We start from the raw sequence: 27,939 nt of genomic DNA, 5'->3' as shown, positions 1-27,939 counted from the left end.
ATGTGCGCTTTAGTGCGCATGCGCGTCCACACCGGCTCCGCCTCATCTTTTCCTGTCACTCGGGTTACGCCCCTTTCATAGAGGAAAAAAACTGACAGAGAGGCTGACCAATAGGAAGGAGGAAAATTTCTCCTCGGCCAATGGGGGGCGAGGCGTGGAGTCGGGGCGGCCAATGAGGTCGGTAGGCGGGGCGAGAGCGGCGGCGGGGCGCTTGAGGGAAGAAAGGCAAAATGGCTCAGGAGGCGATGGACGTTGACGTCCCTGCGGCCGAGGAAGGCGCCTCGAGCTCCGGGGCTGGGCCTGCCGCTGCCCGCTCTGCCTCGGCCGCGGGGACGGAGCCAAGGAGGAGGCCGCCCAGGGCGCAGAGGAGGCCGCAGAGGGGCCCTCAGGGAGCCCGAGGAGGCGGCAACGGGCAGCGGGCGGCCAGAGCCAGGTAAGGCGGCTTAAACGGCCGCGGCGCCCGTAGTGTGGAACCCTGGGATTTGTAGTTCTCTGAGAGGAAAGGCTCGGTGCTTCGCAGAACTACAGATCCCAGGATCCGACGTGGATCAGCAGAAACGGTTCAGATGCTTGTGAAGCACGTTTTAAGCCTCCTTCCTTTGCAGGTCGTTGGAGCCACAGCGGCATAGAAGGCAGCTTCATCGCCTCGATGAGGCGGGAATCAGGGCTGGGGAACCCTGGGAACTGTAGTTTTGCGAGATGTCCAGCCTTTCCTGGCGCCACAGGAAACTACAGCTCCCAGGATTCCCTGGCCCTCAGTGCAGTGGATGGTTTTTGCAGTGCGTTTTGGGCCTTGGAACAGCGAATAGAGACTCCTTCGCTAAATGTTAAAGACTGGGCGGTTTAGAAGCATGCGATAAATAATAATAATAATAAATCAATTAATAATAATAATAATATAACTTTTATTTTTGCCCAGCCTTTCCGTTGCAATATATTATAATTTACTGCATGATGTATTTTACTATTTCTTGCTATTTCCACCTCGATCCACAGGGAAAGGTGGGCTTATTATTATTATTATTATTGGGTTCAAGGCAGCTTACAATAAAAATGCATACAATACAACATTAACCTCAGTTATTCTCCCCCCAAAAAAATCAATTAAACACATCTAAACATTAAAACAACCCATTAATATAACTAGAGACCGGCAAACGGAGTCAATGCAATGGCAGCCTGGTCTGCTACACAGGAAAGGCCTATCAGAAGAGATCCGTCTTGACAGCCTTTTAAAAAGCTCTCCAAACCGGTCATCATAATAATAGTAATAGTAATAATAAGTTTACTTATAGGCCACCTCTCCCAAAGGATCGAGGTGGGTTACAATCACAAAACACATCAATAACAATATCAGTGTAAAATATGTATGAGATAAAACAGCACAGTCCCCTTAAACTCCTATTTCAACTAACCAGCAACAATGATAAAGTACAATTAAATTAATAAATTATTTAAAAACCCACCATTTAAAAACGAGGCACATGACGGATCTCCTCTGGGAGCGGTTGAAGAAAAGGTCATTTAGTCTTTATAGGTTGCAGTAGATTCCTCCCAGAGGACATGAGCGCATGGGGCACATTATAGGGAAGGAAGCGATCCCATAGTTGGACCCAAGCCATGGAGGGCTTTAAGGGTCATAACCAGTACCTTGCTGCCACCACCTCTTTCACATCAAGCTAACGAACATCTACGCTTTGTGTTTTCAGGGCCACGGTACCACTGGACAGTTACTTCCAGCTCAGCCGGACCCAAGCAGCCGCGTCATCGAATGTCCTGGCAGCTCGCGGTGGGAACAGTTCAGACGAGACCGTGGTCCTGAGCGACTCCGAAAGCAACAGCAGCAGCTCCACTGAAGTGGAAGAGGATGAAGAAGAGCCAGAGGGAGCCCCTGAAGAGGGCCTGGGACCAGCCGTCTTGAGAGGTTTGTGTTGGCTCTACATCTTTTGAGTGAGCTTCCACCCTCAGAAATGGCAAACGCTGCAGTGACGTGCTACAACTTTACACATACTACAACTTCCTTTGCACAGTTAGTCTCAAAGGTGCCGCAAGGGGAGGTTCTGTGAGCGAATTCTTCTGTTTCTCCTACAGTCTCTGGTTCAGCGCCGTCAGGAGAAGGCTCTGGGGAGCCAGAAGAGCATCCTGACCCTGGAGGTACCACTGCCCAGCAGAAGAAGGTGGGAAAACCTGTGGGGTTTTAGAGTGAGTTTCAATGGATTTGAGTAATTTATGCTGTGCTTTCCTTGACATCTCTGCACTATTCTCTTTTTTTCAGACGACTCCAGTAAAAAGAACCAATCTGGCTGGGCCCCCGCTTTGCTTGGAGGAGGAAGAGAGTGGTGATACCTGTGCCATTTGCTTTGAAGAGTGGACAAATGCTGGGGAGCACCGTCTCTCTGCCCTGCGCTGTGGGCATCTCTTTGGCTACAGCTGCATTCAGAGGTGGCTGAAGGGGCAGCCTGGGAAGTGCCCACAGGTAAAGGTTGTGTGCCCTGTCAAGAACCGTCTCTCTGAAAAATTGGCCTTGCAGTGAAGAGGGATTCAGTTTATGGGTGGTTTGGAGGGATGGGTGGGATTCTGAGGGCCATTTGCTTGATGGAACTACAATTCCAGGCTCGTTTCAGAGATCCCTTTTGTATGGGAATGTTTCACCTGCATAAAAGGTTGAGGACTTGGGATCTTATCATATGCACTCCTGATAAAATATATTTAATCTGTGATGAATGCTGGACCTTGAAAAGGGAAAACTATCACATTGTTCCACTTTTTCCTCTTCCTAGTGCAATAAGAAAGCCAAGCGTTCGGACATTGTTGTCCTCTATGCCCGTACTTTGAAAGCATTAGACACCAGTGAACAGGAGCACATGAAGAGGTACGTACTCTCAAACATCCTAACTGGTGGCATGGAGACATGTGCATACCTTCCATTGTGGGAGGGAAGGCAGAGGGGCAGGGACTGCTTGATGAGCTTCCCTAAGGTAGCAGAATCTGAGCCTTTGGAGACGGAGTCTGTTCTACTGTCTCTCTACAGTTCTTTAGAAAAAGAACAAATGCTTAGAAGGAAAGCAGAGTTGGAATCAGCACAGAGTCGCCTCCAACTGCAGGTCTTGACAGATGAGTGCAGTAAACTTCGCCAACAAGTTCAGGTAGGTTTAGCCACAGTGCATCATGCAGGACTTTCTAATGGTCATTCATCGCCTTCCCAGAAAAGTATATGGTTTCATTCCTTGATCTTGCTAGAAATTGTAAGTCAAACATATTTTCAGTTTGGGGCAACCCCCCCACCCCCAGTACTACACTAAATGGATTTAGACTGGATTCAAATTTTTCTTTAGCCATAGTTTTTCTGATTGGGTTCACTCTAGTTTGCAGATTCCAGATACTGCCTTGATCCGCTCATGTTTCCTCCCTGAATTTTGCGAGATTGGAAGAGAAGTTGGCTGCAAAAAAGATTATAGAATTAAGCTGTAATCCACTGTGTATTTACTTCAGAATAAGCCCTCCTGGAAACAATAGAGCTTAACTCTGAATAAACATAGGACCGGAGCCATGTAATGCAGTCTTATCTAATGTAAAGGTTTGGCTGAGCTGAGCAGTCAGTTAAGTGCCTTGCATATAAAGCCGGGGTGTTTTATTTTCTGTCTTAGTGCAACCAGAATTCTCCCTCCCATGCTTCTGCACCATTTTACTCAAAGCGATAGATGAAAACATGCTAGTTGTGGGTCTGTGTCTGGGTATTCCCTCTCGTGCCAGAGGCAGTGTCAGTTGCTAGGGAACATGATTGATGTGTGTCCTGCTGTTCTCCTGTAGATAACCAGTGTCCTGTGTGAACAAGAATGCTGGACTAGATAAGCATTTTGTCTAATCCAGCATGTCATGTTTTACGTTCTGTTTCAGACAGGTATAGGAGGAGCACAATTAGAGGGCATCCTAGCCATGGAGTCAGAATTATGACTTCCACTTGGCAGCCTTCTAAAATAGCAGTAGTTTTAAGTTAAAAAGGTGAGGCTGGTGGATATGTGGAGCTGCACAGAATGAATACCACAGTATCCCTGTCTTTTCTTGTCTCTGCTCCATGGTAGCTGTATGGTGAATGTCAGTTCCATACAAGGCATTCCCAGACTCCCCCCAAACAGTCTCCAGAAGCAGCTCTCTGAAAGAACACTTCTCTGTACCAGCCTCCATCCTGTGTGAAGGGAAGTGCACATCTCTTGCTCAACACAGGAAGGAACAACAGGTAGATTTCACAGTGGACATGAGTGAAGAAACTCAGCCAGAGAACCACTATAAAGTGAAGAATGTCAGCAGCTTCAATGACAGTGTGACAGTGAGCTTGCAAAGATGCTTTCAGCTGAAGTATAGCAATGAGCTGTCGAGTCCTGTGGCTGAATAAGTCCTGACTTTTAAAGGTGTCCTGCCTGTGGAAGTACCCAGTGTGCTGGACCCCACAGATGCCTTTGCTGTGTCCCTCTCACCTCCAGCTTTCCGTTTTGCAGGAGCTGAAGACCCTAATGGCCCGGCACAACACAAGTTCCTCTCAGCAGCCCAGCAACTCTCGCTCTTGCTTCCCGGGTTGCCTTTCCTCCAGCCAGGGCCAGCACAAGTACCATTTTGAGAGAGCCTTTCTGGTGTCTCAAGTGGGCAGCTGCCGGGTTATGGCATACTGTGACCCTTTAAGCTGCCTTGTGGTGTCTCAGCCCTCTCCACAAAACACCCTCATTCCTGGTGAGTTGGAAACTCTGGCAAGTCCTTGAATTCTGGAGATGAAAACAGGTTATTTTGTTGGCTTGGTCAGGGTAGAAGATAAATATTGAATAGCTGGATTTCCACAGTGTCACAGAATGTCTTCCATCTCATCCTTTGCTTTGTATCTCAGGCTGTGGGATCAAGATGATGAGTGCTGTCAACTTGAAGAGCAGCCAGTATGTCCCTATTCACAGCAAGCAGATCCGGGGCCTGGCCTTCAGCAACCGTGCAGATGGATTGCTCCTATCTGCTGCACTGGACCATACCCTCAGGCTCACAAGGTGAGTGCAGAGAATGAGACAGAGGTTGACTCCCCATCCCATTCCACCCCAATAGCTCAGGAATTGGGATAACGTGTTTTTGGTAAGAACTCTTTCTTTCTTCAGAACAGCTTGAGCTCTAGTCTTATCCTCAGAACTGGGGAAATGTTGGGTTTTGTGGGCCAAGGGAAAGCATGCCAAAATCCCAGATGGGGATACTAATGCTGCTTTGCTCTCCCCTCAGCTTGACAACCAACACGGTTGTGCAGACGTATAATACTGGTCGCCCCATATGGAGTTGCTGCTGGTGCCTTGATGACACCAACTATGTCTATGCTGGATTGGTCAATGGTTCTGTCTTGGTGTATGATTTGCGAGACACAAGCTCTCATGTCCAGGAGCTTGCTCCACAGAAGTCCAGGTAAAACTGCAGCCTCATCAGATTAAATTGAGAACACAGGATATGCAATAGTTAAATGACAAAGTTCCAGCACGCTTTCTCTTCTTAAAAAAAGCTTCTCATCAGCCTAAGGTAGAATAACTGTAACCAGAGCTGTGATGAATATGCTTCCATACCCTCTGTGGGTATTAGTATTTGGCAGGGAGGATTGACAGAGTGGTACAACTTCTGGGGACCCCTGTGACAGACAACACAGTCCCCAACCTCAGTTAGTTGTCCACTCTGTTTAAACAGAGGTGAGTGTGTTAAATTTCCCAGCTCTTGAAAGACATCCTTGTTCATGAGTGCTGGAATGGTCTGATAGCACTGGTTGTTGTTTCTCCCTCTCTCCTGCCCAGGTGTCCTGTGGTGTCTTTGTCTTACTTGCCTCGAATGGCCTCTGCCTCACTGCCCTATGGTGGGCTAGTGTCTGGGACGCTGGAAGGGGCTTGCTTTTGGGAACAGAAAACCAGCAACTCCTACCGGCCTCACCACCTTCTCCTGGAGCCTGGAGGTTGCATTGACCTTCAGACAGAGGCCATCACGCGACACTGCCTTGCAACATTCAGGCCCAGTAAGTTGCTGTTTGGGCTTTTACTAAATCCCTGAGTAATCTGCATAATCATTGACACTAGTGAGAGATTGTAAACAGTTCTTACAATCTCTTCTTTTTTTTAATGTTTGCTTATGTCAGGGAACATGTTATTGTATTCCGTTGCATTTGCAATGACCCATGGTTAAAAAGCAATAGATGTTTTGAAAACCCAGGGAGGATGTAACCCTGAGTACAGTTTTGTGTGCTGTTAACACTTCCTGTGCCGAGGCCTGTGTATCAGCTATCTTCACCTCGTTCCCTTAATCCCACAGATAGAAACCACAACTGCTTGAGGTGTGTGGTGATGGAGCTGACCTCTACTCAGCTGACAGAGGGGGCCGATGATGTTGTCTGTTCCTGTCGTCCAGTTCAGACTCTCACTGCAGGTCCAACATGCAAACTCCTGACAAAAAATGCCATCTTCCAGAGTCCAGAAGACGATGGCAGCATTCTCGTTTGTGCTGGGGATGAAGCATCAAATTCAGCCATGGTACTGGGTTTTTTCCTTATTGCTATAGGAATAAGGCAATCAAGGCAGCTCCTGTTTTTGTACACTACAATGCTAGAAGTGGGGTGTGCATATGCATGTGGAGAGCAGTTTAGTCATTTTCCCTGTCCTAAGTTGACCTTAGTGCTGAAGTGTCCATGGAAAAAGAGCTTCAGTCCTGAACACACCATCTCTCAGGAGAGAGCAGGCACTGATCTTCACTAGAGCCCCAAACTAGATCCAGATGGTTCAATCAGACAAACACAGAATTGGAAAGCATGGTGCCTTTGAGCATAATCTCAGCTGAGAGGTTTGTTTCCTGTATCTGAACTGAAGCTCATACGTGAATCTACTTCCCTGCCAATGAAGTTATTTTTTTGTCACCATTAAACTGAGCAAATCACCTGACTCTGCTACTCTACAATCTGACCAGACTTGCAATAGCATGGATCTGTATGCCTCAGTTGTTTCCTCGGGGCTAATGTAGTGCTGCTTTCACAGCATGGCAAGGAGGTAGGAATGGAACTTCCCTGCTAACCTTCCTCATTTCCCTCATGGAACAACACTGAAGGAATCTGTGCTACTACTTCTGGTCATTCCTCCTCCTTGAACATAAGTTACATTTCACATGTATTTTCCCATTAGTTTATTTGCTTGCTTGTTCTGAATTTTTTTTTAAAAAAAACTTGTTATGGTAGACTCTTGCTGGAGATGGAAATGGAAGAGGGACATGCTGCTGTGTCAGGCACAGCCATTGCTTTTAAAACTGTGGCATGTTTCCTTGCTAAATTTCCCTCTCTGCAGTGCTGCAGCTATAGAGCCATATTTTACTCAGCAAGATGTCCAGTGACCTCTTTCTGTTTGCCCTGCAGCTCTGGGATGCCGGGAGTGGCTCCTTGTTGCAGAAGCTCCCAGCTGACCTACCTGTCTTAGATGTTTGCCATTATGAGGTGAATCGCAACAGCTTCCTCGCTACCTTGACAGAGAAGATGGTGAAAGTCTACAAGTGGCAATGACTGCTTGGTGCATGCGACCCTCAGGAGCTGATCTCTGAAAAGAGCCAATATCTCACAAGCCAGCTTTGCTGCTAGCTGGTTGGTAGCTGCCTAAGATGGGAGTGGAATCGTCAAGCACTGTTGTACAAGCAAATCCATGCACCTCAGGGTAACTTCCCCCAACTCCTTATTCTTGTTTCTTAGCATTCCCTGTCTAGCATCGTATACAGACAGTTGTTGCTCCATACTCTTAAGAGCAATATACTTATATCTTTTAATGGATCATCTGCTTTCCTAGATTTATTGGTCTGGGGAATGTATGGAACTTGAGAAGCGATTTGCCTGTCATGGTGATTTCCTGGAAAATTACTATTGGTGGTTGCTGAAAATGGATGGAGATTATTGGCACGGGGCAGTGCTCCTCGAGTTGGTGTCAAGCACGGAGTAGAAGGCATTTTGCATTTCTGAACTAGCCCAGCTCCCCATAAGAAAAGTGGAATCTCGAAAGTGACTTTGCTTGTGACGCATCTCTTCATCCTGATGGACCTTGGTGAAAGACGTGACAAATGCCTGGCTGCTACATTGCATTTTGACTGGAAAAACACAATTCTGGCTGGGTGACAAATCAAAATCTTCTCTACATATCTTAGCTTTAGGTCTTGGCCACTTGCTGCTTATGAGATGTGCCCTGGACCTTCTCTGAGAACTGACCAAACTGTTGGGCTTATGAGCAGGGACTTCAAACTTGACATCATTTCAGAACTTTGCTTAAAATCTACAGAGAACAAATGTCTTCTGTGCTATGAATGAATTTGGTATCATAATTTAATGCTTCTGTTTCGTCGGAGATGATAACAATCAAGACTGTGATATCAGCCTGATCCGATTTGAAAACCTCCACCTAAAGCGAGTGGAAATGGCACTTTTTTTTGGTGCTGCTTGAACTGATGAGTTGCAGTACTAAACCGCAGACCAGCTTTCCTAAGGCTGAACTCTGTGGCTCATCCATGTACCTAAAACTTTACCAGTTCCTATCGAACTGTTCTTATCTTTGTATAATAACCACATTCTCCTATATTTTTTACACAGAAAGAACAATGACCTGTTTTAATAATAACGCCAAGTCGGGGAAAACCGTGTCAGACTTGCAAGATGCAGAGCTGTGACACAGTCGGGCTCTTGTCAATGCCTTCCTCACAGACACAGAAATAGTGAGGAACGTTGAATGAATGCTCTTATGGACCGCAATGTCTTGGGATGCTTCTTTCTGGCCAGTGAATCTGGACAGGGAGCTGGTCCTTAACTGTTGGCTAATAGCTGACTTTCTATAAATGTTGGCGGGTGCATTTCCTCCCAAAATGAAAGGCATCGCTTACAGGGCAAGATGTTGCCCTTTTGCTGTGACATCTACACAGAGTAATAACGCACAGCATGCTAGCTTTTAAGAGGCAGCCAGTCACTTTATATTAAAGTACATGATACGGAACATGATGTAAATAGGATTATAACTGGCTCTGCTACTGGAATTGGATCGCCCTGAGATTATAAACACCTGTATAATAAATAAAGACATTTTTTGAACATTTGGCAGAGCCTGTTTGAGATGCGTAGTTTGTCTGGTATTTAGTGTGGTTAGAAAACATGAAAGAGATGCTGTTGGTCTTTGTGGAGAGACGATGTACGTACGCCGAAATTTAGGCTAAGGTTCTGGTCAGGGCCTCTCCCAGCCGAATGTACATTCAGCTTTCATAATCATAACAGTCAGCTTTCCACATTTTGGCTTTTGCCGATTTGATTGTTTGTGGATTTGATTAATACATTCTCTCTAGGAATCTCCAGGTCCTTCAGCGCAACTTTACCTGAAGATGACCATAGAGCCACTCTGGAGGACTAGAGACTGCCAGAAGCTGGCCATAGAGTTGTGCTGGAGAATGCCTAGAAAAAGATGCGTCTCTTGGCATTTGTAGCTCCTCCAGGATGTCTCTCTGGCCAGTTTCTGGCAGATGTTGGCCATAGAGTTGCTCTGGAGGACCTGGAGGTTCCTAGAGAGGCGTTCCCTCAGGTAAAAGAATAGCGTTTGGGACCACTGTAGTAATAACAGCGAGAGCGGGTGCAAAACACTTGAGAAATAGTCCAGTTTTGAGACCAACTTTACATTTATTGCCCTTTGTATTGTAATACTGTATTGTTATTATTATTAAATGGTCTGCCTCAGTGCTAGGGAATCCTGGGAATTGTAGTTCATTGGTGCATAGACAGAGAAGGATAAATGTCTCACGGAAACTACAATTCCCAGGATTCCCTAGTATTGAGCCAGGGCAGTTTTAAAAAAGGGCTCAACAGAATGTATGTAGTGTTATTATATAGTGCTTTGTGTTTCGGGACGCAGTAAAAGAGAAGAAGAGGCGCTATTGAACAACTTTCCAAGCCGAGGCCTAGCCTCCTGAGGCGAGCCGGCGGTTGCTAGGCGACGGCGGGAGGAGGGAGGGAGGGATGAGGAGGAGGAGGCGCCATTTTCCAAAGCGGCGGAGGTGGCCTCTAGGTGGCGCTCCGCTTAAGACGTCACTCCTCTTCGCCTGCGCGTCGACGTCACCCGCTTCCTTGCGCGCGTGCGCAGTGGGCCTCGATGGGCGTGGCGCCGTCGGGGCGCGCGTGCGCAGTGGGCCTCGGAAGGCGTGGCCTGAAGGCGTCGCGAGGCCGGGCCGGGGCCCCGTCGGAGTCGGGGAGTCGCATTCAAAATGGCGGCGTGCGGACGTGTCCCGGGCCTCCGCCGCCTCCTCTTCCTCGTCTTCGTGGGCCTCGGGGCGGCAGGGGCCCAGCAAGGCGGCGGCGGAGGCGGCGGAGGAGGAGGCGGAGTGGGGTTCCCCGGGCAGCCGCCTCAGCAGGCCTTGGGGGCCCAGCAGCAGCAACAGCAGCAGCCGCCCCCTCAGCAGCCCCCGGGCGGAGTAGGCCCCGGTCGGGGCTCCAGAAGCGGCGGCGCGTCTTCGTCGGGCGGAGGCTGGAAGCTGTCGGAGGAGGCGGTGTGCCGCGAGGACGTGTCCCGCGTCTGCCCCAAACACACCTGGGCCAACAACCTCGCCGTCCTCGAGTGCCTCCAGGACGTCAGGGAGGTGAGAGAGAGAGAGGGAAGGCAGGGAGAAGGAGGCGCCCTTCTTCGGGCCCAGGTGGCTTCGTGGGGGCTGCCTTTGAGGCTGAGAGAGTGTGGCTCCTGAGATCGGAGCCTTCAGGCCTTTCCTGACTTCGAGGGCGAAGCTGTTCCAGGGCTTCCTTGGCGAGGTTTCTTCGAAGGAGGGCTTGCCTGGCTTCCTCCGAGGAGAGGAGCCCGAGAGAGTGTGACTCCGCTGACTTCCCTTGTGGTTGTTGTGGTTGTTGTGTGCTTTTAGTCCCTTTCTGACTGATGGCGACCTTGAGGCACAGCTCTTCCACAGTTTCCTTGGCGAGGTTTCTTCAGAGGAGGCTGAGAGAGTGGGGCTCCTGAGGCTGTCCTCCTTGTTCTGGGCCTCCAAGCCGGTTCTGACTGATGGCGACCCCATGAGAGTGTCTTTTGGGCCAGTTTCTTCTTTCAGCCGGTTGTTGTCCCTTTCCTGCCTATGGCCAGACTGTCGCGGGGTCTTTCCATGGCATTCCTCTGAGGCTGAGAGAGAGTGACTTGCCAAAGGGCCCTTGTGGCAGAAATTGGACCTTGTAATACAAGCATCCATGCTTATGTCCTTGTTTGTAATGGATGCTGAGACTCCAGAGTTTGCTGTTGTTGTTGTTGTTGTGTGCCTTCAAGCCATTTCCGACTTACGGCGGCCCTAAGGGGTTTTCCTGGCAAGATTTGTCTTCCTCTGAGGCTGAGAGAGTGTGACTTTCCCAGGGTCACCCAGTGGGATTCATGGCCGAATCGAACCCTGGTCTCTAGAGCCATCGCTCCAAAACACACTGCAGAAATAACCCAGTCTGAGACTGCTTTAAGAGCCCTGGCTGAGTGCTACACAATCCTGGGACTTGCTCTTTATTGTGGCACTGGAGCTCTCTCACAGAGAAGGCTAAATGTCTCACAGGACTACAATACCCAGAATCCCCTAGCCTTGACCCAGGGGCAGTTAAAGCGGTCTCAGACTGGGTTATTTCTGCAGCTGTTTCGGACAGTAGTGTACTTTGGAACAAAGTTTGTGTTCAGTGAACAATATTTAAAAGCCAGCGGTGGGAGGGAAAATGTTTCTGTTAGAGGATACGGATTCTAATGACTGTATCAGGATGCAGCCCTTTTCCTATATTGAAGTTGTGCGTGGTCAAAAGCGAAGGTTTGCAAGGAAGCGATTGCGCTTAGTTAGTGCGCTCACGCTTGGTCGCTTTTCCGTCTCCAGTGAGTCAGCCTTGTCAGTTCTAGTCCAGCAGAAGTGGACATCCTGATCCCATAATTCAGCCTTGGCAGGAGCTCATTGTGGCACAAGGAGGCTCTTCTTCATGGGCACAAGGAGGGCAGTTGCCGCAGATTAAGTGTGTCTTGTTTTATTCTTTCGCGCTGTGCCGCAAATGATTAATGCGAGCCTGTTGTGTGCAGGCAAGCTGGTAATACTTGTGAGCTTTTAACAGGTTCATTTAAGTGGCTGCAGAGGGAAGAGTGATTTGCATTGAGCTTAAGATGAAGAACAGATTGACAGAGGTATAGACTGCCTCTGGGGATGATGGGCTCTCCTTCAGAGGTCTTTAAGCAGAGAGGTTAGGCAGCCATTTTCCAGGATGCTTTAGTTGGGTATTCAGTGGTTCCTCCGCATTCTCTGGGGTTAAGGCTGAAGGACCTCTGCGAATGTGGAAAAGCCGCAAATAAAACAACAACAATTCTTTTTACACAAGACAACCCCGCTCTAGGAATCTCCAGGTCCTCCAGAGCAACTCTGTGGTCGACATCTGCCAGAAGTTGGCCATAGAATCATGCTGGAGGACCTAAAAATGCCTGGAGAAGTGTTTTCTCTACGAACTTCTAGCTTCTCCAACACAACTCTGTGGTCAACGTCTGGCAGAGTTGCACTGGAGGACCTAGCGATTCCTAGAGAGATTCCTAGAGAGAGCATATTAATCAAATCTGATAACCCTAAGGCATACGACTTGAAGGCCCACCGCTGCCACCACCAACAGCAAATAGCCATACCCCAGCAAACTTAGGAGAGAGAAGCAGGGACCAGCAACGATATCCTTGCATGCAAGTGGTCTGCCTCCGCTGGGCTATATTATGCCTTGGTCTCAATCAGTGTTTCTCTGCCTCTCTGATATGTGGGACCGTTCCTCCTCTTCTCCTCATGGGCCAAAAACTAGTACCACTTTGGGACCATTGGCTACTACTGTCATTCCCCCTTGCTACGAATTGGCAGTGAATCCACAAGGCACCACTTTGAGTAACACTGGTCCAAATCAGTACTTCTTAGGCTATCTGATGTTTGCGCTACCAGTGTTTCCATTGGAACCGTACAGAATTTGTTGTGTGGCTATGATTATTCTTTTCTTTCCTGGGAAATCGCCAGAGACTGGTAGCCAATGGCTTGTGGGCTGACGCTGGTCCCTAGACCATCACTGCTCTAGTTCTAGCAACTGAGCTTTATATAAGGATGTAGAAGGTATTGGTCCTTTGGATGTTGTAGAATTGTAATTCACACAATACATCCCCTTGCCTCAGCTATACTGACTGTGACTGATGGGAGGTGCAGTTTGTATTTCATAGCAGCTTTTCAAATCTATCTTCCTTGTGAGCAGGAATCACACAAGATGTGATGGACATGTCCATCTGGACTGTGGCCTCCTTCTTAACCTTTGTGTATAGTGCTTTCAAAGGTCTGAAGTGCTTCAGATGCTTCAATGAATTGTATTCTTTAGAACAACCCTGCCATATAAATCAGTACTTTTATCCAGTGTATTGGTTGGAGGCTGAGTGGCTGTAAAGCCGGAGCTGAAGTGCAAACAGTGGACTTCTGAGTCAAAGTCTAGCCTCTTTGCTGCTGTGCAGCACCTCTCTAACTCTGTAACCCTTAATTTTCCAGGCATGCCAACTGAAGAGCCATCTCAAGATCTGTTCAAAACTTACTGTTCTGCTTTCTTGCAGCCGGTCTTTCACTTGTGTGCTTGAATGGCCAGGGAACTGATATTCCACTCGCATGTGAGTTTGACGGAGTGTCACCGTATTAAAAAGAGACCTGGGGTGGACGGCTCCCGAAACTTCTTTTGTGGGCAGGGAGAAAAATGTGTGATCGGCTTAAAATAAATCTTCTGTTGGGTGTGCTGGAGTTTAATGATACCTTCATCTCACACTTGCTATGGTTCTACTTGCGTAGGAATAATGAGCACACATCTCAGGCATTTTGTGGCACTTGCATTCATATGCAAAGGCTTCCAGCGTTGTGAAGATCTGGCGGTCCTTTTACAGTTGCAGACATATAGGCAGTGAAAATCAGCTTATCTATGCAGGGATGTCTGTATTACTCTACAACTTTTCTTTTCTTGATTACTGATGTTCAGGAAGGATTTTTTTTTTGTCTACCTTCAATTTTTGTTTTTCCTCTTTCCTCTGCTCCTTCTGATTTCAGTCCTCCACCATTTATAGTTCATCTGGAGATTGAAGTCTCTTATATCTCTCGACTTTTAATGTGTTAAGATGCTCATTTATTCAGCAGCCTCCTCCTCTCCACCCAACTTGACCCTAAGATCTTCTTCGCTCTGCGGGAAGCTTAGGAATATGAATGCTGCAAAAGGCCTGATTATTCCTCTGCAAGTAGAAGCACATCAAGTATATGGGATAAAACTGCCATTACATTCTAGTGCATATAATAGTATAGGGGCCCCTTTTAAAGCTGAACACTCATTTTTCTCCCTGCCCACAAAAGAAGTTGCATTGCTCTTTGTCACAGGTGTGTGAAAACCCACTGGGTGATCTTGGGCAAGTCACACTCTCTCAGCCTCAGCAAAAGGCATATGACAGAATATTGGAAGCCCTACATTGCTTTTGGAGTGTTAAAGCTTCTTGACTAACGTAGAAAAAGAAATGTTTGCATCTCACACAAAAGGATTAACATGTATTTCTCTCCATGTTGATTTAAGAAACCCTTGCATTGAAAGACTTCGAGTTATTTTCTGATCTCATGGAAATTCCAGTGGGGATAAAACAACAACAACAGCACATGTTTATGTGAGGTGAAGCCTTCCTTTTGTGTAGTCGACGAGGCTTCTTTTCTGCAAAAATAACCAACATCGTTTCTGCCTCCTTAAAAAAAATACAACCGCTGCTATTTCCAACTGAAAAACAAAACTTGTTTTGAACTCCCAAAATTAGAAAACAAGTCATAAGCCTGGAAGGGAAACAGCAGTTCTAATTTATTTGCAGGGAGACGTGGCTTTGTTATCATGGTGGAGTAATTGACTATCCCAACAGAAAATAGTTCCTGCTGAGGAAAGTGTCCCCAATGAAAGGCCTTTCTTTTGTGCTCTGGCTGCTGCAGTGGTCCTTGCAAGCACATTTCTTATGTGGGGTCCACCAGCTCATGTTCCTGTCTGCCTGCTATGAGTGTGCTGAGGGCATTGAGCCACAGACGCAAGTCCAGGGCAGCGTGGGAGCTGTGGGTTTCTCTCCCCTAACTCCCAATGTAGGATTGGTTTGTTTCTCTGCAGTCTGTCACTTGCTTGCGCCTCTAAGATGCAGCTTTGTGGGGACTTTGGCTGCAGTTCTGTCCTCCATTGACTTCTCAAGATGCTTGTTTAAATCCTGCAAACTCCCTGCAGCCTTTCTTTCTTTCTTTCTTTCTTTCTTTCTTTCTTTCTGCTTTCAAAGATTTCTTTCTGATCTTCCACTCTTCCTCAGAACTGTCTTGCTAATATATATACACACATATATGTTCTTCTCACATATGGCAACACTCCAGGCATCGTATAGGATACTCCTGAAATGCATTCAGTTCTCGCACATTCAGCCCATGAACATACAGGTGCACACTTCATCCGTTGTTGTCATGTGCTTCCAAGTTGGCGACCCTTGACAAGATTTGTTCAGAGGGAGTTTGCCTTCCTCTGAGGCCGAGAGAGTGTGACTTTTCCAAGGTCACCCAGTTGCTTTCCATGGCTGAGTGGGGATTCGATACTACACAAATGTTTTCTCATTTATGTTGCAGTCGTTACCAGCATTTGCTTCCTTGGCTGCCCCATTTAACTAAAAAGGGTTACAAAATAGGCATGTCTGGGATTTCATTTTAATTTTGCTGCTCCCCTACATTTTCTGATGCATTTTGGTAAGTTTCCCCATGGTTAACCACATCTAGAAATGTTACATCTCTGTGCTGGCATCTTGCCTTTTGCCACCAGTTAAATACTCCCAGAGGTAGCAATGATGTGAGAGCAGATCTAGGTGGACTTGATGGAGTGAGATGGCAGCCATCCTCTGCTTTATTCAGAACTCGGGGATATGAACAAACAAGATTATTGATCGCTTAAGGAGGGATGCTGCCTCCTCCTCCTCTCTTTCTTGTATTCCGAGCCGAGTGTCCTTCCTTTCTGACTCTTCCTTTTATAGCCTGGAGATTTCGTGTGCAGTGGTATCATAAAATCCCCTCGGATCGAAATGTCACCCACGGGGTTCATTTCTTTTAGCTTCCAGTGTCACTCATGTCCTCGCCTGACTTCGGTATGCAAGAGCTGTCAGGTACCTTTAGATTCACTAGATAGCATCACGTGTGTCTGGAGGTAGAGATGAACAAAGACCGCTTTTGGCAGCATCTGTTAGCTTCTAAGACAGTGGTTCCCAACCTTCCTAATGCCGCGACCCTTTAATCCAGTTCCTCATGTTGTGGTGACCCAAACCCATGAAATTATTTTTGTTGCTACTTCATAACTGTAATTAAATAGGTGTTTTCCAATGGTCTTAGGTGACCCCCATAAAAGAGTCATTCGACCCCAAAAGGGGTCCCGATCCACAGGTTGGGAACCACTGTTCTAAGAGCTGCCATTCTGCTGGTGAAAATATTTGTAGGATATACAGGATTCTACTTTGTCTGGCATCTTTATAGAGCCTTTGGTTCACCATGGTTCATAAGTAACATCCTTGTGTCTGGTGCTATAAACTGTAGTTTATTGAAGTGGAAGCAAACACTGAGCTCAGGTACTTCTTTGTCTTCTCACACGCTTGGTTGCAGATGAAATGCCCTGCTTTGGTAAACCACAGTTTCCCATGACACCTGAACCAGGGAATTACTCAACTGTAAGTCGACATCAAGTATAAGTCGAGGACAGGTTTTGAGGCCAGAATTACGGATTTCGATATGACTCCTGGATATGCCGAAAGTAAACCTTAGGGGTCTATACCCAAGGTTGCAAAGGAAAACAGTGCCAGAAAACTTAAAACATTCCAGCAGGCATCACTGTTTGTGCTCATACTAAAGGCTTCATGGGTAAGGGAATATAAAGGAGGTGTGAGTGCTTCCAGAACAGATGACACTCTTGCCTTTCACCAGGGGATGGATCCTTTTAAAATAAGAATTAAAGCACAGTACAGTACTTTCTTTGACCCGTGGATAAGTCGACTCGAGTTTTTGGAGTCAATTTTTGACTAACATTTCTAGACTTATACATGAGTATATGGAGTAGTTTTAAAAACCAGAAACATTCTTCCATAACCTTATGTGTAAGAAAAAAGCAGAGTTTACTTCTGCTACACAGTACATCTGTACATTACCAGGACTGTGCAGTTATTTTGGCTATCCTGCATTTCCTTGCTAACTTTGAATTCTGTCTTTTAGCCCCCATACAGACTGCCAAAATAAAGCTGCTTCGGTACACTTTGAAGGTATGCTGTTTAAATGTTGCATGCGTCCTAAGAGTCCGGAAGCTGCACCAAAGCTGTGCTCCTGTCCTTAGGTCTAGATCAAGACTTTGATGTGGCTTCTGGATTCTTAGGATGCATGCAACATTTAAACAGCATACCTCCAAAGTGTCCCGAAGCAGCTTTATTTTGGCCTGTCTGTATGGGGCCTTAGGCCTGTTACAGACTGCCAAAATAAAGCTGCTTCAGGTCTCTTTGGAGGTATGCTGTTTAAATGACGCATGGGTCCTAAGAGTCCGGAGGTTGCGCCAAAGCCACACTCCATTCCTAAGCACTGGAGGGCAGCTTTGGTGCAGCTTCCAGATTCTTAGGATGCATGCATCATTTAAACAGCATACCTCCAAAGAGACCCGAAGCAGCTTTATTTTGGCAGTCTGTAACAGGCCTTAGTTAGCAAGTACCAACTCCTTCTGGACAAAGTATGGCAGAAATAACACAAAAGTTGTTGTCACATACAGTGGTGCCTCGGGTTACGAAATTAATTCGTAACGCGGCCGCTTTCGTAACCCGAAAAGCCTTCGTAAGCCGAATTGCCATAGGCGCTAATGGGGAAAAGCCGCGATTCCGTGCGAAAAAGCCGAAAAAAGCACCAAAAGTTTTTTCGTAACCCGAAAAAACATTCGTAACCCGAAACAATAATTCCCTATGGGATTTTTTCGTATCCCGAAAATTTCGTAACCTGGGTATTTCGTATCCCGAGGTACCACTGTATAGAGATTATGATTCTTCTTCTTCTTCATCTTCTCACTGGTTGGTTGCAGACGAAAAATCCTGCTTTGGTAAAGCACAGTTTCCCATGACAGCTGAACCAGGGGAACTAGTTTTAAAAACCAGAAACGTTCTTCCATAACCTTGTGTATAAGACGGGGAGGTCGCCTGGCGTCTTTACTGTTTCCCTCTCCAATAAACCATAAATTAGCTGGAACCGAGGGGATTAAGTCTGAGCTGAACCACTGCGTCTCTTCCTTGGATGTTTCCTTGTACCTTCTGGTGGAACAATTCCTTTTTTGTTTGCTTCTCTAAATAAGTGATGCAGACTTTCAAAAGGCACAAAAATTTACCAGTCAACATATTTTTTTAGACCTCTATATTGGACAAGATCTTTTGTGTTGTTTCTGCCGTACTTTGTCCAGAAGGCTTTGTACTTGCTATATCCTTAACTAAAAGACAGAATTCAAAGTTAAGGAAATGCAAGAATAGCCAAAATAACTGCATAGTCCTGGTAATGTGTAGATGTATTGTGCAGCAGGAATAAGTTCTGCTTTGTTCAGTGGGTATTACTACAAGGTAGAAAACATCTTCTTAGGTAGCATAGGGGTACAGTGGTTTTCAGCTTTCTTTTTAGTGTAGGGTATGATCATAAGGCTTGTATATTTTTAAGTTGGATAAATATGTCAGCCAGTACAGTTTACATGCTAAGATATGAATAAAATGTGTTACGTTGTGAAAATGATAAAGTAAGTTTGGGATTGATTTGAAAGTAATTTCAGTTTTCTTCAAATAACTGTTTTTGGGGAGAAAGCATGGAAAACCCGTTTTTCTTCCCACACAACTTCAGGATTTCAGGAAATTTTACCTCTTTCCTGCTGGAAGGTGAATGCAGAGTTTATAAATCTTGAAGTTATTCATTCATTTAACACACTGGTCCCAATGGCTCTGAATTCATTTATAAAATTGCAGAGGTATGTGCAACGCACAATGGATAAATATTGTGTTTCTCCCAGATGGGGACAGAGTGACATAATTTCAATATTCAAAACAATCACATTCCTCCATATAAATTAGGAAGGTGAACATGCATTGATATTGAGTTACAAAAGCCTTCAGTTATAGCGGCTTGTCTCTGGGCTAAAATAGGCTCTCGAGACCCCTGGGTATTGTAATAACTCTTTCAGCCTATGTCTGCAATATGGGTGACCTCCCTACAAACTGGAAAGCATTATTGATCTGGTTAATCAACCAGTTTAGAATTGGTCACGTGCGATTAAGTGTTAATGTAATGAGAGTAGCAGGAATAATCAATAGGCTTGATACTTTACACCGTTTACAAAAGCAAATATAGCCGTTCGGATGCTGTAGAGCATTGAAAAGGTTTTCCTTTTCAGGACTTTTCCCTCAAAATCTACATTTCTTTGTGGATATTGTATCTTGTATCGATTTGGTTATTCTTTTGAGATAGCGATTGTTGAGATCTGCTCTAATTGGAAGGGATATAAATATATAATCAAATTTTTTTTAGGAGGTGATAGGTTGTATCTGCAATGCAAAACTATTGCATTTTTGACTCTGCTTCATCTGTCTTGGCTCCATCCTGTGGAATCATGGGGTTTGTACACTGCTCCCTCGGGTTACGAAATTAATTCGTTCCGCGGCCGCTTTCGTAACCCGAAAAGCCTTCGTAAGCCGAAATGCCATAGGCGCTAATGGGGAAAAGCCGCGATTCCGTGTGAAATAGCGCCGAAAAGCACCAAAAATTTTTTCGTAACCCGAAAAAACATTCGTAACCCGGAACAATTATTTCCTATGGGATTTTTTCGTATCCCGGAAATTTCGTAACCTGGGTATTTCGTATCCCGAGGTACCACTGTAGTTTGTTGTGGCACCAGAGCTCTCTGAGAAAGAAGCCTAAATATCTCACGAAACTACAGAATTTAATTGCATCGAGCCACAGCAGTTAAAGCGGTGTCATACCACATTAATTCTGCAGTTTAGATTCATCCATTAAGGGTGAGAGAATGTAACATCTTGGCACAGTGAGGATTTGAGATTTGAATACCCTCATTCCATTCTAGCTTGACACATTATCTGCTGGGTAGCAAATAGCCTTTGCTGTATTGTTGTTGTTGTTATCCTAGGTTTCCTTAGCAAGATTCATGCAGAAGAGACTTGCTGTTGGCAAGATATATTCAGAGACGTTTTGCCACCATGGCCTTCATCTGAGACTGAGAGAGGGTGACTTGCTGAGCAGGGATTCAAACCCTGGTTTCCCATTTATACTACACTGATTCTCCTTATTATGTGTAGCCCCTGCTTTCGTTCCTGCCAAAGTATTCAGGCTGATTTACAAAATAATGTGATCAGAGAGATGAGATACAGAAAAAGAAAAATTGGATAAGAAGAAGAGGAAAATAGGTAAAATTTACATTACTGAAGATTGCATTATAAGAGAGAAGAATGGTTACTACAGGAGATGGTTCTTAGGAGGGCTGGGCCAAATTGGCTTGACTGGAACACTTTGTGTCCTTAAAAGCTCCATGGATACCCTTGCCATACAGACATCTTTGTGTTTGTGAGCAAGAGGAGGATTTGAGGAAGTCCTTGCAAGGGTGCTTCATGTTCTCTCAGAATTGGCATCTAGTTTTTTCCGCTGCAAGGAGGGTGCCGGCATAAAATGGTTCCCTCTGGCTTCCCTGTGAAGTTTGCAGTAGGAGAGGCACGATCTCTTAATAAATTCAACCAGGCAGATGGTGCTTGGAGATCATCAGCAGTGCCACTGGAATAGTTTTGACCATTAAGTGGTTAGTACAGCTGTTTGGCTCATTAGTTAAGGCTCATTAATGGGCAGAATCCAATCAAAGTGTAGCAAATAGGTAGTCAACCTCTTTCCAGTTGAACGTGAACAAGATACGCATGGTCACGCATGCGTAGCCAGGCTGAGACGTATGAAGCGATGCCATGGCAAAGTTATGCACAGACAGCCTGGGTCTGGTCTGGTCTGCTTGAAGAAAGGGAGGTTGCTTGAGACAATTATTCTTTCTCGTGGCCTTTCAATGAAGCTTGGCTGAAGCAGACAGATCTCCACCTCTGCCTTTTTGTAACCACACGATAATAATGGCTGTGGTGATGACTCAAGCTCCTTTTCTAACTGCGGTTGCCTGGAAGCTTCAACGGTTGGCTTAAAAAACAGTTAAACCAGAAACGCATATTCAAATCCTGAATACATGTCTAGGAAAGCTGTTCTTAGGGACTTTCTTGCTAATCTTCCCTTCTTTATGTTGTAGGTTTGAGAGAAGGTTCCTTTTGCTGCGCCGATGTGGCAGGGAGGGCAAGAAGCAAGACTCTTCAGCAAATAGAAATTCCACATTTGCGGATCTGACTTTTGCGGATTGGATAATTTTTGGTTTTCACTAATATGTTCTCTCTAGGAATCCCTAGGTCCTCTGGCGCAACTCTGCCAGAGGTTGACCATGGAGTTGCACTGGAGGACCTGGAGATTCCTAGAGAGGGGTTTTCTAAGATCATAGTGTTCTTTTATTTGCGATTTTCCCACATTCATGGGGGTCTGTCGCTCCAAACCCCAGTGAATGTGGAGGGACCACTGTATTCAGCTTATTAAGAGACCTAGCCATGTTGGTGTAGATTAAATATCAGTATGCAAAGGGATCTTGCAGCACCTTTGAGACTGTGGGAAAGAAGTTGTGGTGTGAGCTTATGCAGATTTGGTCTGTGTTGCATCTGAGGAAGTAGACCAAGTCTATGAAAGCTTATGCTTGCCACCATACATGTGTGCAGTAGAACACACAAAGAATGTCTTCTTGGATTCAGCATAATTTTCTTCCTCTGTCGGACAGTTTACTAGGTGTACATGACTACATGGAATATTGGCATCTGAAGGAAGACCTATGTTTGCAGCGCAAGAGTAGCTGGGGGTGAATTAGCCTCTCTCTTGTCATCTTAACATGATGGTGATATTTGTGTTCTTCAGTAAGTTGGTGGCAAAGCTCTGGAACACCTTCTGAGATAAACTGATCCATTTTCATGGATCAGATGGCTAATGAAAAATGGTCTCCTATTCTTGTGGTCTTCCTGGGCTTAGCTTTGGATAAATAGGTTTTGTCAATGCACTGTTCCCCACCATGAATCTCTGGCTACTGGTTTTGTATGTGCAAATACTATCATCATCATCACCACCATTATAATCATCATCATCATCATCTGGGAGAACTGGTCCCATTCAAACCAGCCACTACACTGGTTCATAATGCTAAAGTCAGTCTATGTCTCTGATCTCCATTCCTCATCTTTTGACAGCATTTTAAACATTTGGAAAGATCGCAAGTGCTGTGCAGCTGTGTGGGGCCTTATACATGTAGAGTCTGGACACAATGGGAGTTGTCTTGCAACACATCTGGTTTGTCCTTTGGGTTCCAGGCCCTGCCTTGCTAATTTTCTCCTGAGAATGCATATGGGAAGTGTGTTTATGTATGTGAGATTAGCAATATAATTCAAGTCCCATGCGCCAGCTGAACTGCCTTGGCAGTCTTCATTCATTCTCTTCTCCCAGAAGGCTGCCATTCCAGCTACAGCTGAGTCTCTGGGCCTCTGAGTAATTGCTTTAGGTCAAGAGGAGAGAGTGGGACGTCCCACCTGCTCCTTTGCCTTTTGGCTTACATGCTGATTTGTATACTCAGAAATGAAAATGATGGTTGCTATGGTTCGGACTGTTTCCTCAAGGTTGAGGAGTCTGCAAAAATGGCAGAGCTGTGTGTGTTGCTTTGAGCTCCTTGGGGGCAAAGGGTGAGATATAAATATGCTAAATATGTGAAACTAGCTGAGATTGAATCTGAGACGTGGCTATCAGGTTACCCAATGAAAGGAGTCTGGCGGAGCTGCTCTAAGAGCTTCTTATTTCAAGGGCCTTTTCCCCAGCTTCCTTGCTGCCCTTGCCTGCAATCTTTCTCATCACTTTTGCATTGATGCCTGTCTTTCCCATAGAAAAGGCATAGGGCAGAAAGGGCCCTTCCTTCTTTGCTCTGCTGCAGCTCAGTTCCTTGCATTTCATAAAACCTAGCCCTAACCCTACATCTTTTGGGGCACCTCTGTTTAACCTGCAGCCACGGTTCATCCATGTAGTGAGAATAACTGGACCAGCGTAGAGTCATTCCCCCACCTCTTTTGCATTAGCTTTCCTTCATCAGAGCTATAATTTATCTTTCACTGATCTGTGTCTTCAATTAACCAATATTGACACAGCTGAACCTCCCATTAGAAGATGAATATTCAGTAGGAAGTTTTAAGTGCAAAAGCAGCTGGGTGCCAGTATGTATTATCTTCACGTTTAATAAGTTCTGCTGCACTGGCCTTATTTATTTATTACAGCTGTGAAGACAAACCAGGATCTGAACTACCGAGGAAAACCACTGAGTAAAATGGCAGCTCATTACTAGTGCAAGATTAAGACTATATATTTGCAGGCAAACTAATGTGTCTTGAGGAAGTGATGAAAGAAAGAAAGAAAGCTTGCAGTATTGACTGATCAAAAGATGACACTGTAGATGGGATTCTTGAATTCTGTGCCAGGGATAGAAAAGCAGCAACACTATTTTACAAAATGATAGAGAGGCTGCAGAATAATTTGTCCTTGTGTTATTCATCAGTTCCCAAAGTGGAAGAATTCAAAGTGAAACAAGGGCAAAGGGCTGTTAGAATTAAAGTGTGAGATCCAGTATCTGGAAAAACATGGAACACATAGGACTTTTTTTTGTCTCTCTCTCTCTTCACATTTTTTGGGGTCTGTCGCTTTGTGTGCATTGGCAAGATTGGTTGCTAGCTTGCAACCCTTGAGCTGTTTGATGAATTGTTCTCTCAAAAGAAGCACCTCTGAGGCTTCGTTGCAATTTTTCTTTTTAAAAAATGAGAATAAAAGGATGGTATTGACCATGGACCCAGCAACTGTGTCACATTTGCGGAAAGGTTTGGGCTTCATCCATTCTCCAAACATTGCAGTGAATTTCAGCAGCTGACTGATCTTGGAAGCTAAGCAGGGTCAGCCCTAGTTAGCATTTGGTTGGTTGACTACCAACAAATCCTAGATGCTGTAGGCACTATTTCCAAGGAAGGAACTGGCAAAACCATCTCTGAGGTTTCCTTTAAGCAAACACTATGAAATTCGTTGAGAGGCAACTTGAAGGCACATTCACACATTATGATTATCTTCTTCCCCCTAGTGCTTCCATTTTGAATAAGGCTACCAGTGTAATTAACTGGCTTAAAGTTTGCAGATCTGACTCTGTACATATGTTAACACTGCTGTATGTCACAACATTTTGTGGATATGAAAGAGAAATGACAGGTACAGCATTGCAGAGATGAAGGATCTAGTGGCAATGATGATGCAGTGGATGGCTGTATATAATTGAGTGCTCAATGATGCATATCATCGAAAGTGGACTATGAGATAAAGAACCTCTGCATATCATTTAGTACATAAATTTTTAATAGCTAATTGGATATTAGTAAGCAGTGGCATTTTGCTCTCTGTATTTGCTGCATAGTTAAATGTGTTTGAAGTCTGTCTGGTGCAATGTTTGCAATCTGCATAATGTGGGTTCAGATCACCCAAGTGACTCTATAGTCAAATGAATATGTAATAAAAAAGGGTGGGTCATACTGAAAAGTACTAGTATATCAAATTGTCCAAGGATTATGAGTCAGCGCCTGGTTGAGTTCATGCTTGATGCCTCCTCACAATCTTAAGGGAACGTGTTACTGTATTTTGGGGGAGATCCAACTTACGTACTTAGCTAAATGATGGAGCATGTATGAGTCGAAAAGGAGGAAACTTGGAATAATTAACTTTAGACAAGAGGAAGCTCCTGAGAGTCATCACTGCTTTGTGTATTTCTACTTAGAAATATATCAGCAGCAGACAGCAGAGAGAACAGAGCCATCTTATTTATATTCTATGTACAGTGGTACCCCGGGTTACGAAAATAATTCGTTCCGCCGCCGCGTTCGTAACCCGAAATCCTTCGTAAGCCGAAAAAGCCATAGGCGCTAATGGGGAAAAGCCGCGATTTCGTGCGAAAAAGTGCCAAAAAGCACCAAAAATTTTTTCGTAACCCGAAATAACCTTCGTAACCCGGAACAGTTTTTTTCTATGGATTTTTTTCGTAACCCGGAAATTTCGTAAGGCGGCGCATTCGTATCCCGGGGTACCACTGTATACAGAAAGAAAAGGAAAAGACTGTAGTTTTGTTATCAAACAAGTTTGGAGTTAAAACTGAAGGAGGTTTCATTTGTTTAATAAAATTACTGAAAAGTCTCCCTGGAGCAGTTGTGGAAGCAAGAAGCGTCGCCTTATCAAGAGTAGAAATAGGTTACATTGGGCAGACCTTAAGAATTTAATTCTGATCAGTGACTCATTCCCTGTTAGGAACAAAAATACTTTTGTATTCCACTAAGAAATGTCTTTTCTTTCTGTAGGATTGGCTTCCCTGATGTGGTTCCTGTCAGATGTTTTGAGCTACACCCCCAAAAACATCTGGATGGTGTCACATTGAGGAGGTCTCTTCTACGACAAAAAAAGGGATGGCTGGCATGTAGAGAACTCAGTGGAAATGTGGGCACACCCAAAAACATCACTGAAAGTGTAACATGTAATGTTAATTCACGTGCGTGCATTACGGTCTTATTGATCATTTGGATTGGCAAGGAACTTCCTCTGCATTGGATTAAGTGTATATCTTGCTTATTATAAATTGATTTTAAAAAGCAATTCCCAAGGGTAGAAAGCAGTAACCATAAGACAACGCAATCTAAGTAAGCCAAGCTATAAAAATGAAATAGAGAACCAGCGCAGGAGCAAATCCATATAATGATTAGACCTACCACTACCATTGCCCTCATTAAATTTCAGACGATGACCGAAACAGGCGTTTGCTCACTTGTGGAGAATGTTCAGGGAGGAAGAAGTGGTCTTACGCATCTCTCTTGGCAGAGAGTTCCACAACAGTTAGGCCTCTGGAGAGAGGGTCTTATTCCTAGTAAGGACTACTCAAGTTTCCTTGTAGGATGGAGTTCAGAGCAGAAGGTAATAAGAGCTTGGAGGCTTATCCTGGAGCAGGCTCCTCTGTTAGCATTGGGGTCCAGCCCACTTAGCTCACTTGTGGAAGGAATGAAAATACGAAAACCGGCAATGCCATGGTCCTTGGAAGCTGAAAGTCAGTGCAAATCTTGAAAAACAGCTTATATCAATGAACATCTGTAGAGTTTCATGGTCTTTTCACTCCTTCCCATAAATGTATTATATAGCATTGGAGGCCACGTTGATATCAAGCAGGGCTGCTTCTTGTAAGCCAAAAACTTGGGATATGGATGGAAGGTGGATAGAAATATTGTAATGTCCAGCTGCTAGTGTGACCTTTGGCAGGCGACAGCAGAGTGGCAAAACCATGGGGCTGTGGACATCATTAAGCCACCAAAAGTGTTGCTGTAGTCTTAAGCCAAGTAAAAGGGACTGGGGTGAACTGGCATGGGAGAGAATGAAAGGCAAGCTGGGGCAAGACAGTACGAAAAGCAAAAGCATCATTAGCTATGCTCAACACAATAGCCACAAGAGCTGCGTTGTCGGTCTTCCGATTGCGTGAGCCTGAACTGACTTTTATCCCAAAAGACCCTCCTGCGTTTGAATGAGAGGGTCTGGCAGAGCTTTGCCACCAGTAAAAGGACAGGGTTTGAGTTGGGGTTTCTTGGTATAACAGTTTTGGCAGTTTTGAAGTGCAGCTAACCCGAGTCCCCCCCCCCCCCACACACACACACGCCACGGTTTCTGTAAATAGACAATTAAGATTTCATGGGATATAATTTTGGATTTATTTACAATTATTACATTTGGCCTGGCTTGTACCGCTCAAGGCAACTAAAAAAAGGAATGATAAAATCTGGATGGAATAATGGTGAGGTAATGTAATGCAAAAGCAGTTAAACGGCAGTAATAACATAGAAATCCATAGGAACAATGCAAGTAACTGTACAATACATTCAAGCCTGTGCAAGAAGATTGTAATTAAAACTTAGCAACTGGGTGTCCTCCAGATGTTTTTGGACTACAGTCCCCATAAATCCTAGCCAATAGGACCATTGGTCAGGGACTATGAGAGTTGTGATCCAGAACATCTTGACAAGCCTCCATACCTTTTGAGCTTCTGGCAAATAAGTACAGTTGATTTCTCTGACTCTTAAGCTTTGTTTAGAAAACTGCTTTGTCTTTTAAAAAAAGTTTTCTAATATTGGTTTTTAAATAATATTTTTATTTGTCTATAATGAATGTTTTAAACAACGTCTTTACCTATTGTACACTGCACTTCATGGTAAGTAAACCACAAATGCAAAGTCCATGGTTTGCTTACTTGCTCCCACTTGCAGATGGAACTGGTTGGGAGCAAGTGAACATTGCGCACAAGCAATGTTGCTCAGGCATAATAAACCAAGATACTTATAGAACCTTGGCTTATAACTGGTTATGAACTTCCCATAATTGCAGAGTTATTCCCCTTTTGGATTTGATCGTTCTGTTTGAGAGGTGTTTCTTTTTCCCTCTGCCACTTTGGCACAGTAAAAACGGAGGCTTGCAGAATTCAACTCTACAGGGACTTCACTTCCCTGCAGTCAGCCAATCAGTCGAACATCCTTTCCGGTTTTGTGCTCTTCTCTTTAGTCAGAGCATGTATGTACAAAGCACTTTAGAGAGCCTTGGTGCTATAGAAAAGCAGTGTGTGGTCTTGATTTCCTCTTCAGACAGTTGCTTTGAGACCCAGCTAAAGCTATTTGGATCTCTGACCTGTCTTTTAGGGAC

The 27,939-nt window shown here is 45.1% G+C and overlaps 2 protein-coding genes across 3 annotated transcripts in view; both read left to right on the top strand.

Moving 5' to 3' along the window:
* The first annotated feature begins 206 nt into the window (after positions 1-206).
* Positions 207-9,106, top strand: RFWD3 (ring finger and WD repeat domain 3). Of its 2 annotated transcripts, XR_006100604.1 has the most exons (13): positions 207-433; positions 1,710-1,924; positions 2,092-2,177; positions 2,276-2,476; positions 2,781-2,872; positions 3,032-3,146; positions 4,497-4,725; positions 4,877-5,027; positions 5,251-5,427; positions 5,805-6,019; positions 6,313-6,530; positions 7,400-7,691; positions 7,821-9,106. XR_006100604.1 is itself a non-coding variant. In XM_042438695.1 (12 exons), exons 1-12 carry the CDS (start codon positions 231-233, stop codon positions 7,541-7,543), a joined length of 2,046 nt encoding a protein of 681 aa, XP_042294629.1. In that variant the 5' UTR covers positions 207-230; the 3' UTR covers positions 7,544-9,106. The 2 variants fall into 2 exon arrangements, 1 of the variants encoding a protein (XP_042294629.1); XM_042438695.1 differs by having other exon boundaries at positions 7,400-9,106.
* Positions 9,107-10,188: 1,082 nt separating this feature from the next.
* Positions 10,189-27,939, top strand: part of GLG1 (golgi glycoprotein 1) — a 70,255-nt gene continuing 52,504 nt past the window's right edge. The window contains exon 1 of the mRNA XM_042437492.1: positions 10,189-10,632. Coding sequence (XP_042293426.1) covers positions 10,261-10,632 — 372 coding nt within the window. The 5' untranslated portion in view covers positions 10,189-10,260. The remainder of the gene's footprint in view (positions 10,633-27,939) is intronic.

Source organism: Sceloporus undulatus, chromosome 8 (assembly GCF_019175285.1).
Source record: "Sceloporus undulatus isolate JIND9_A2432 ecotype Alabama chromosome 8, SceUnd_v1.1, whole genome shotgun sequence".
Lineage (NCBI taxonomy): Eukaryota > Metazoa > Chordata > Lepidosauria > Squamata > Phrynosomatidae > Sceloporus > Sceloporus undulatus.
This window is presented reverse-complemented; position numbering and strand designations above follow the sequence as displayed.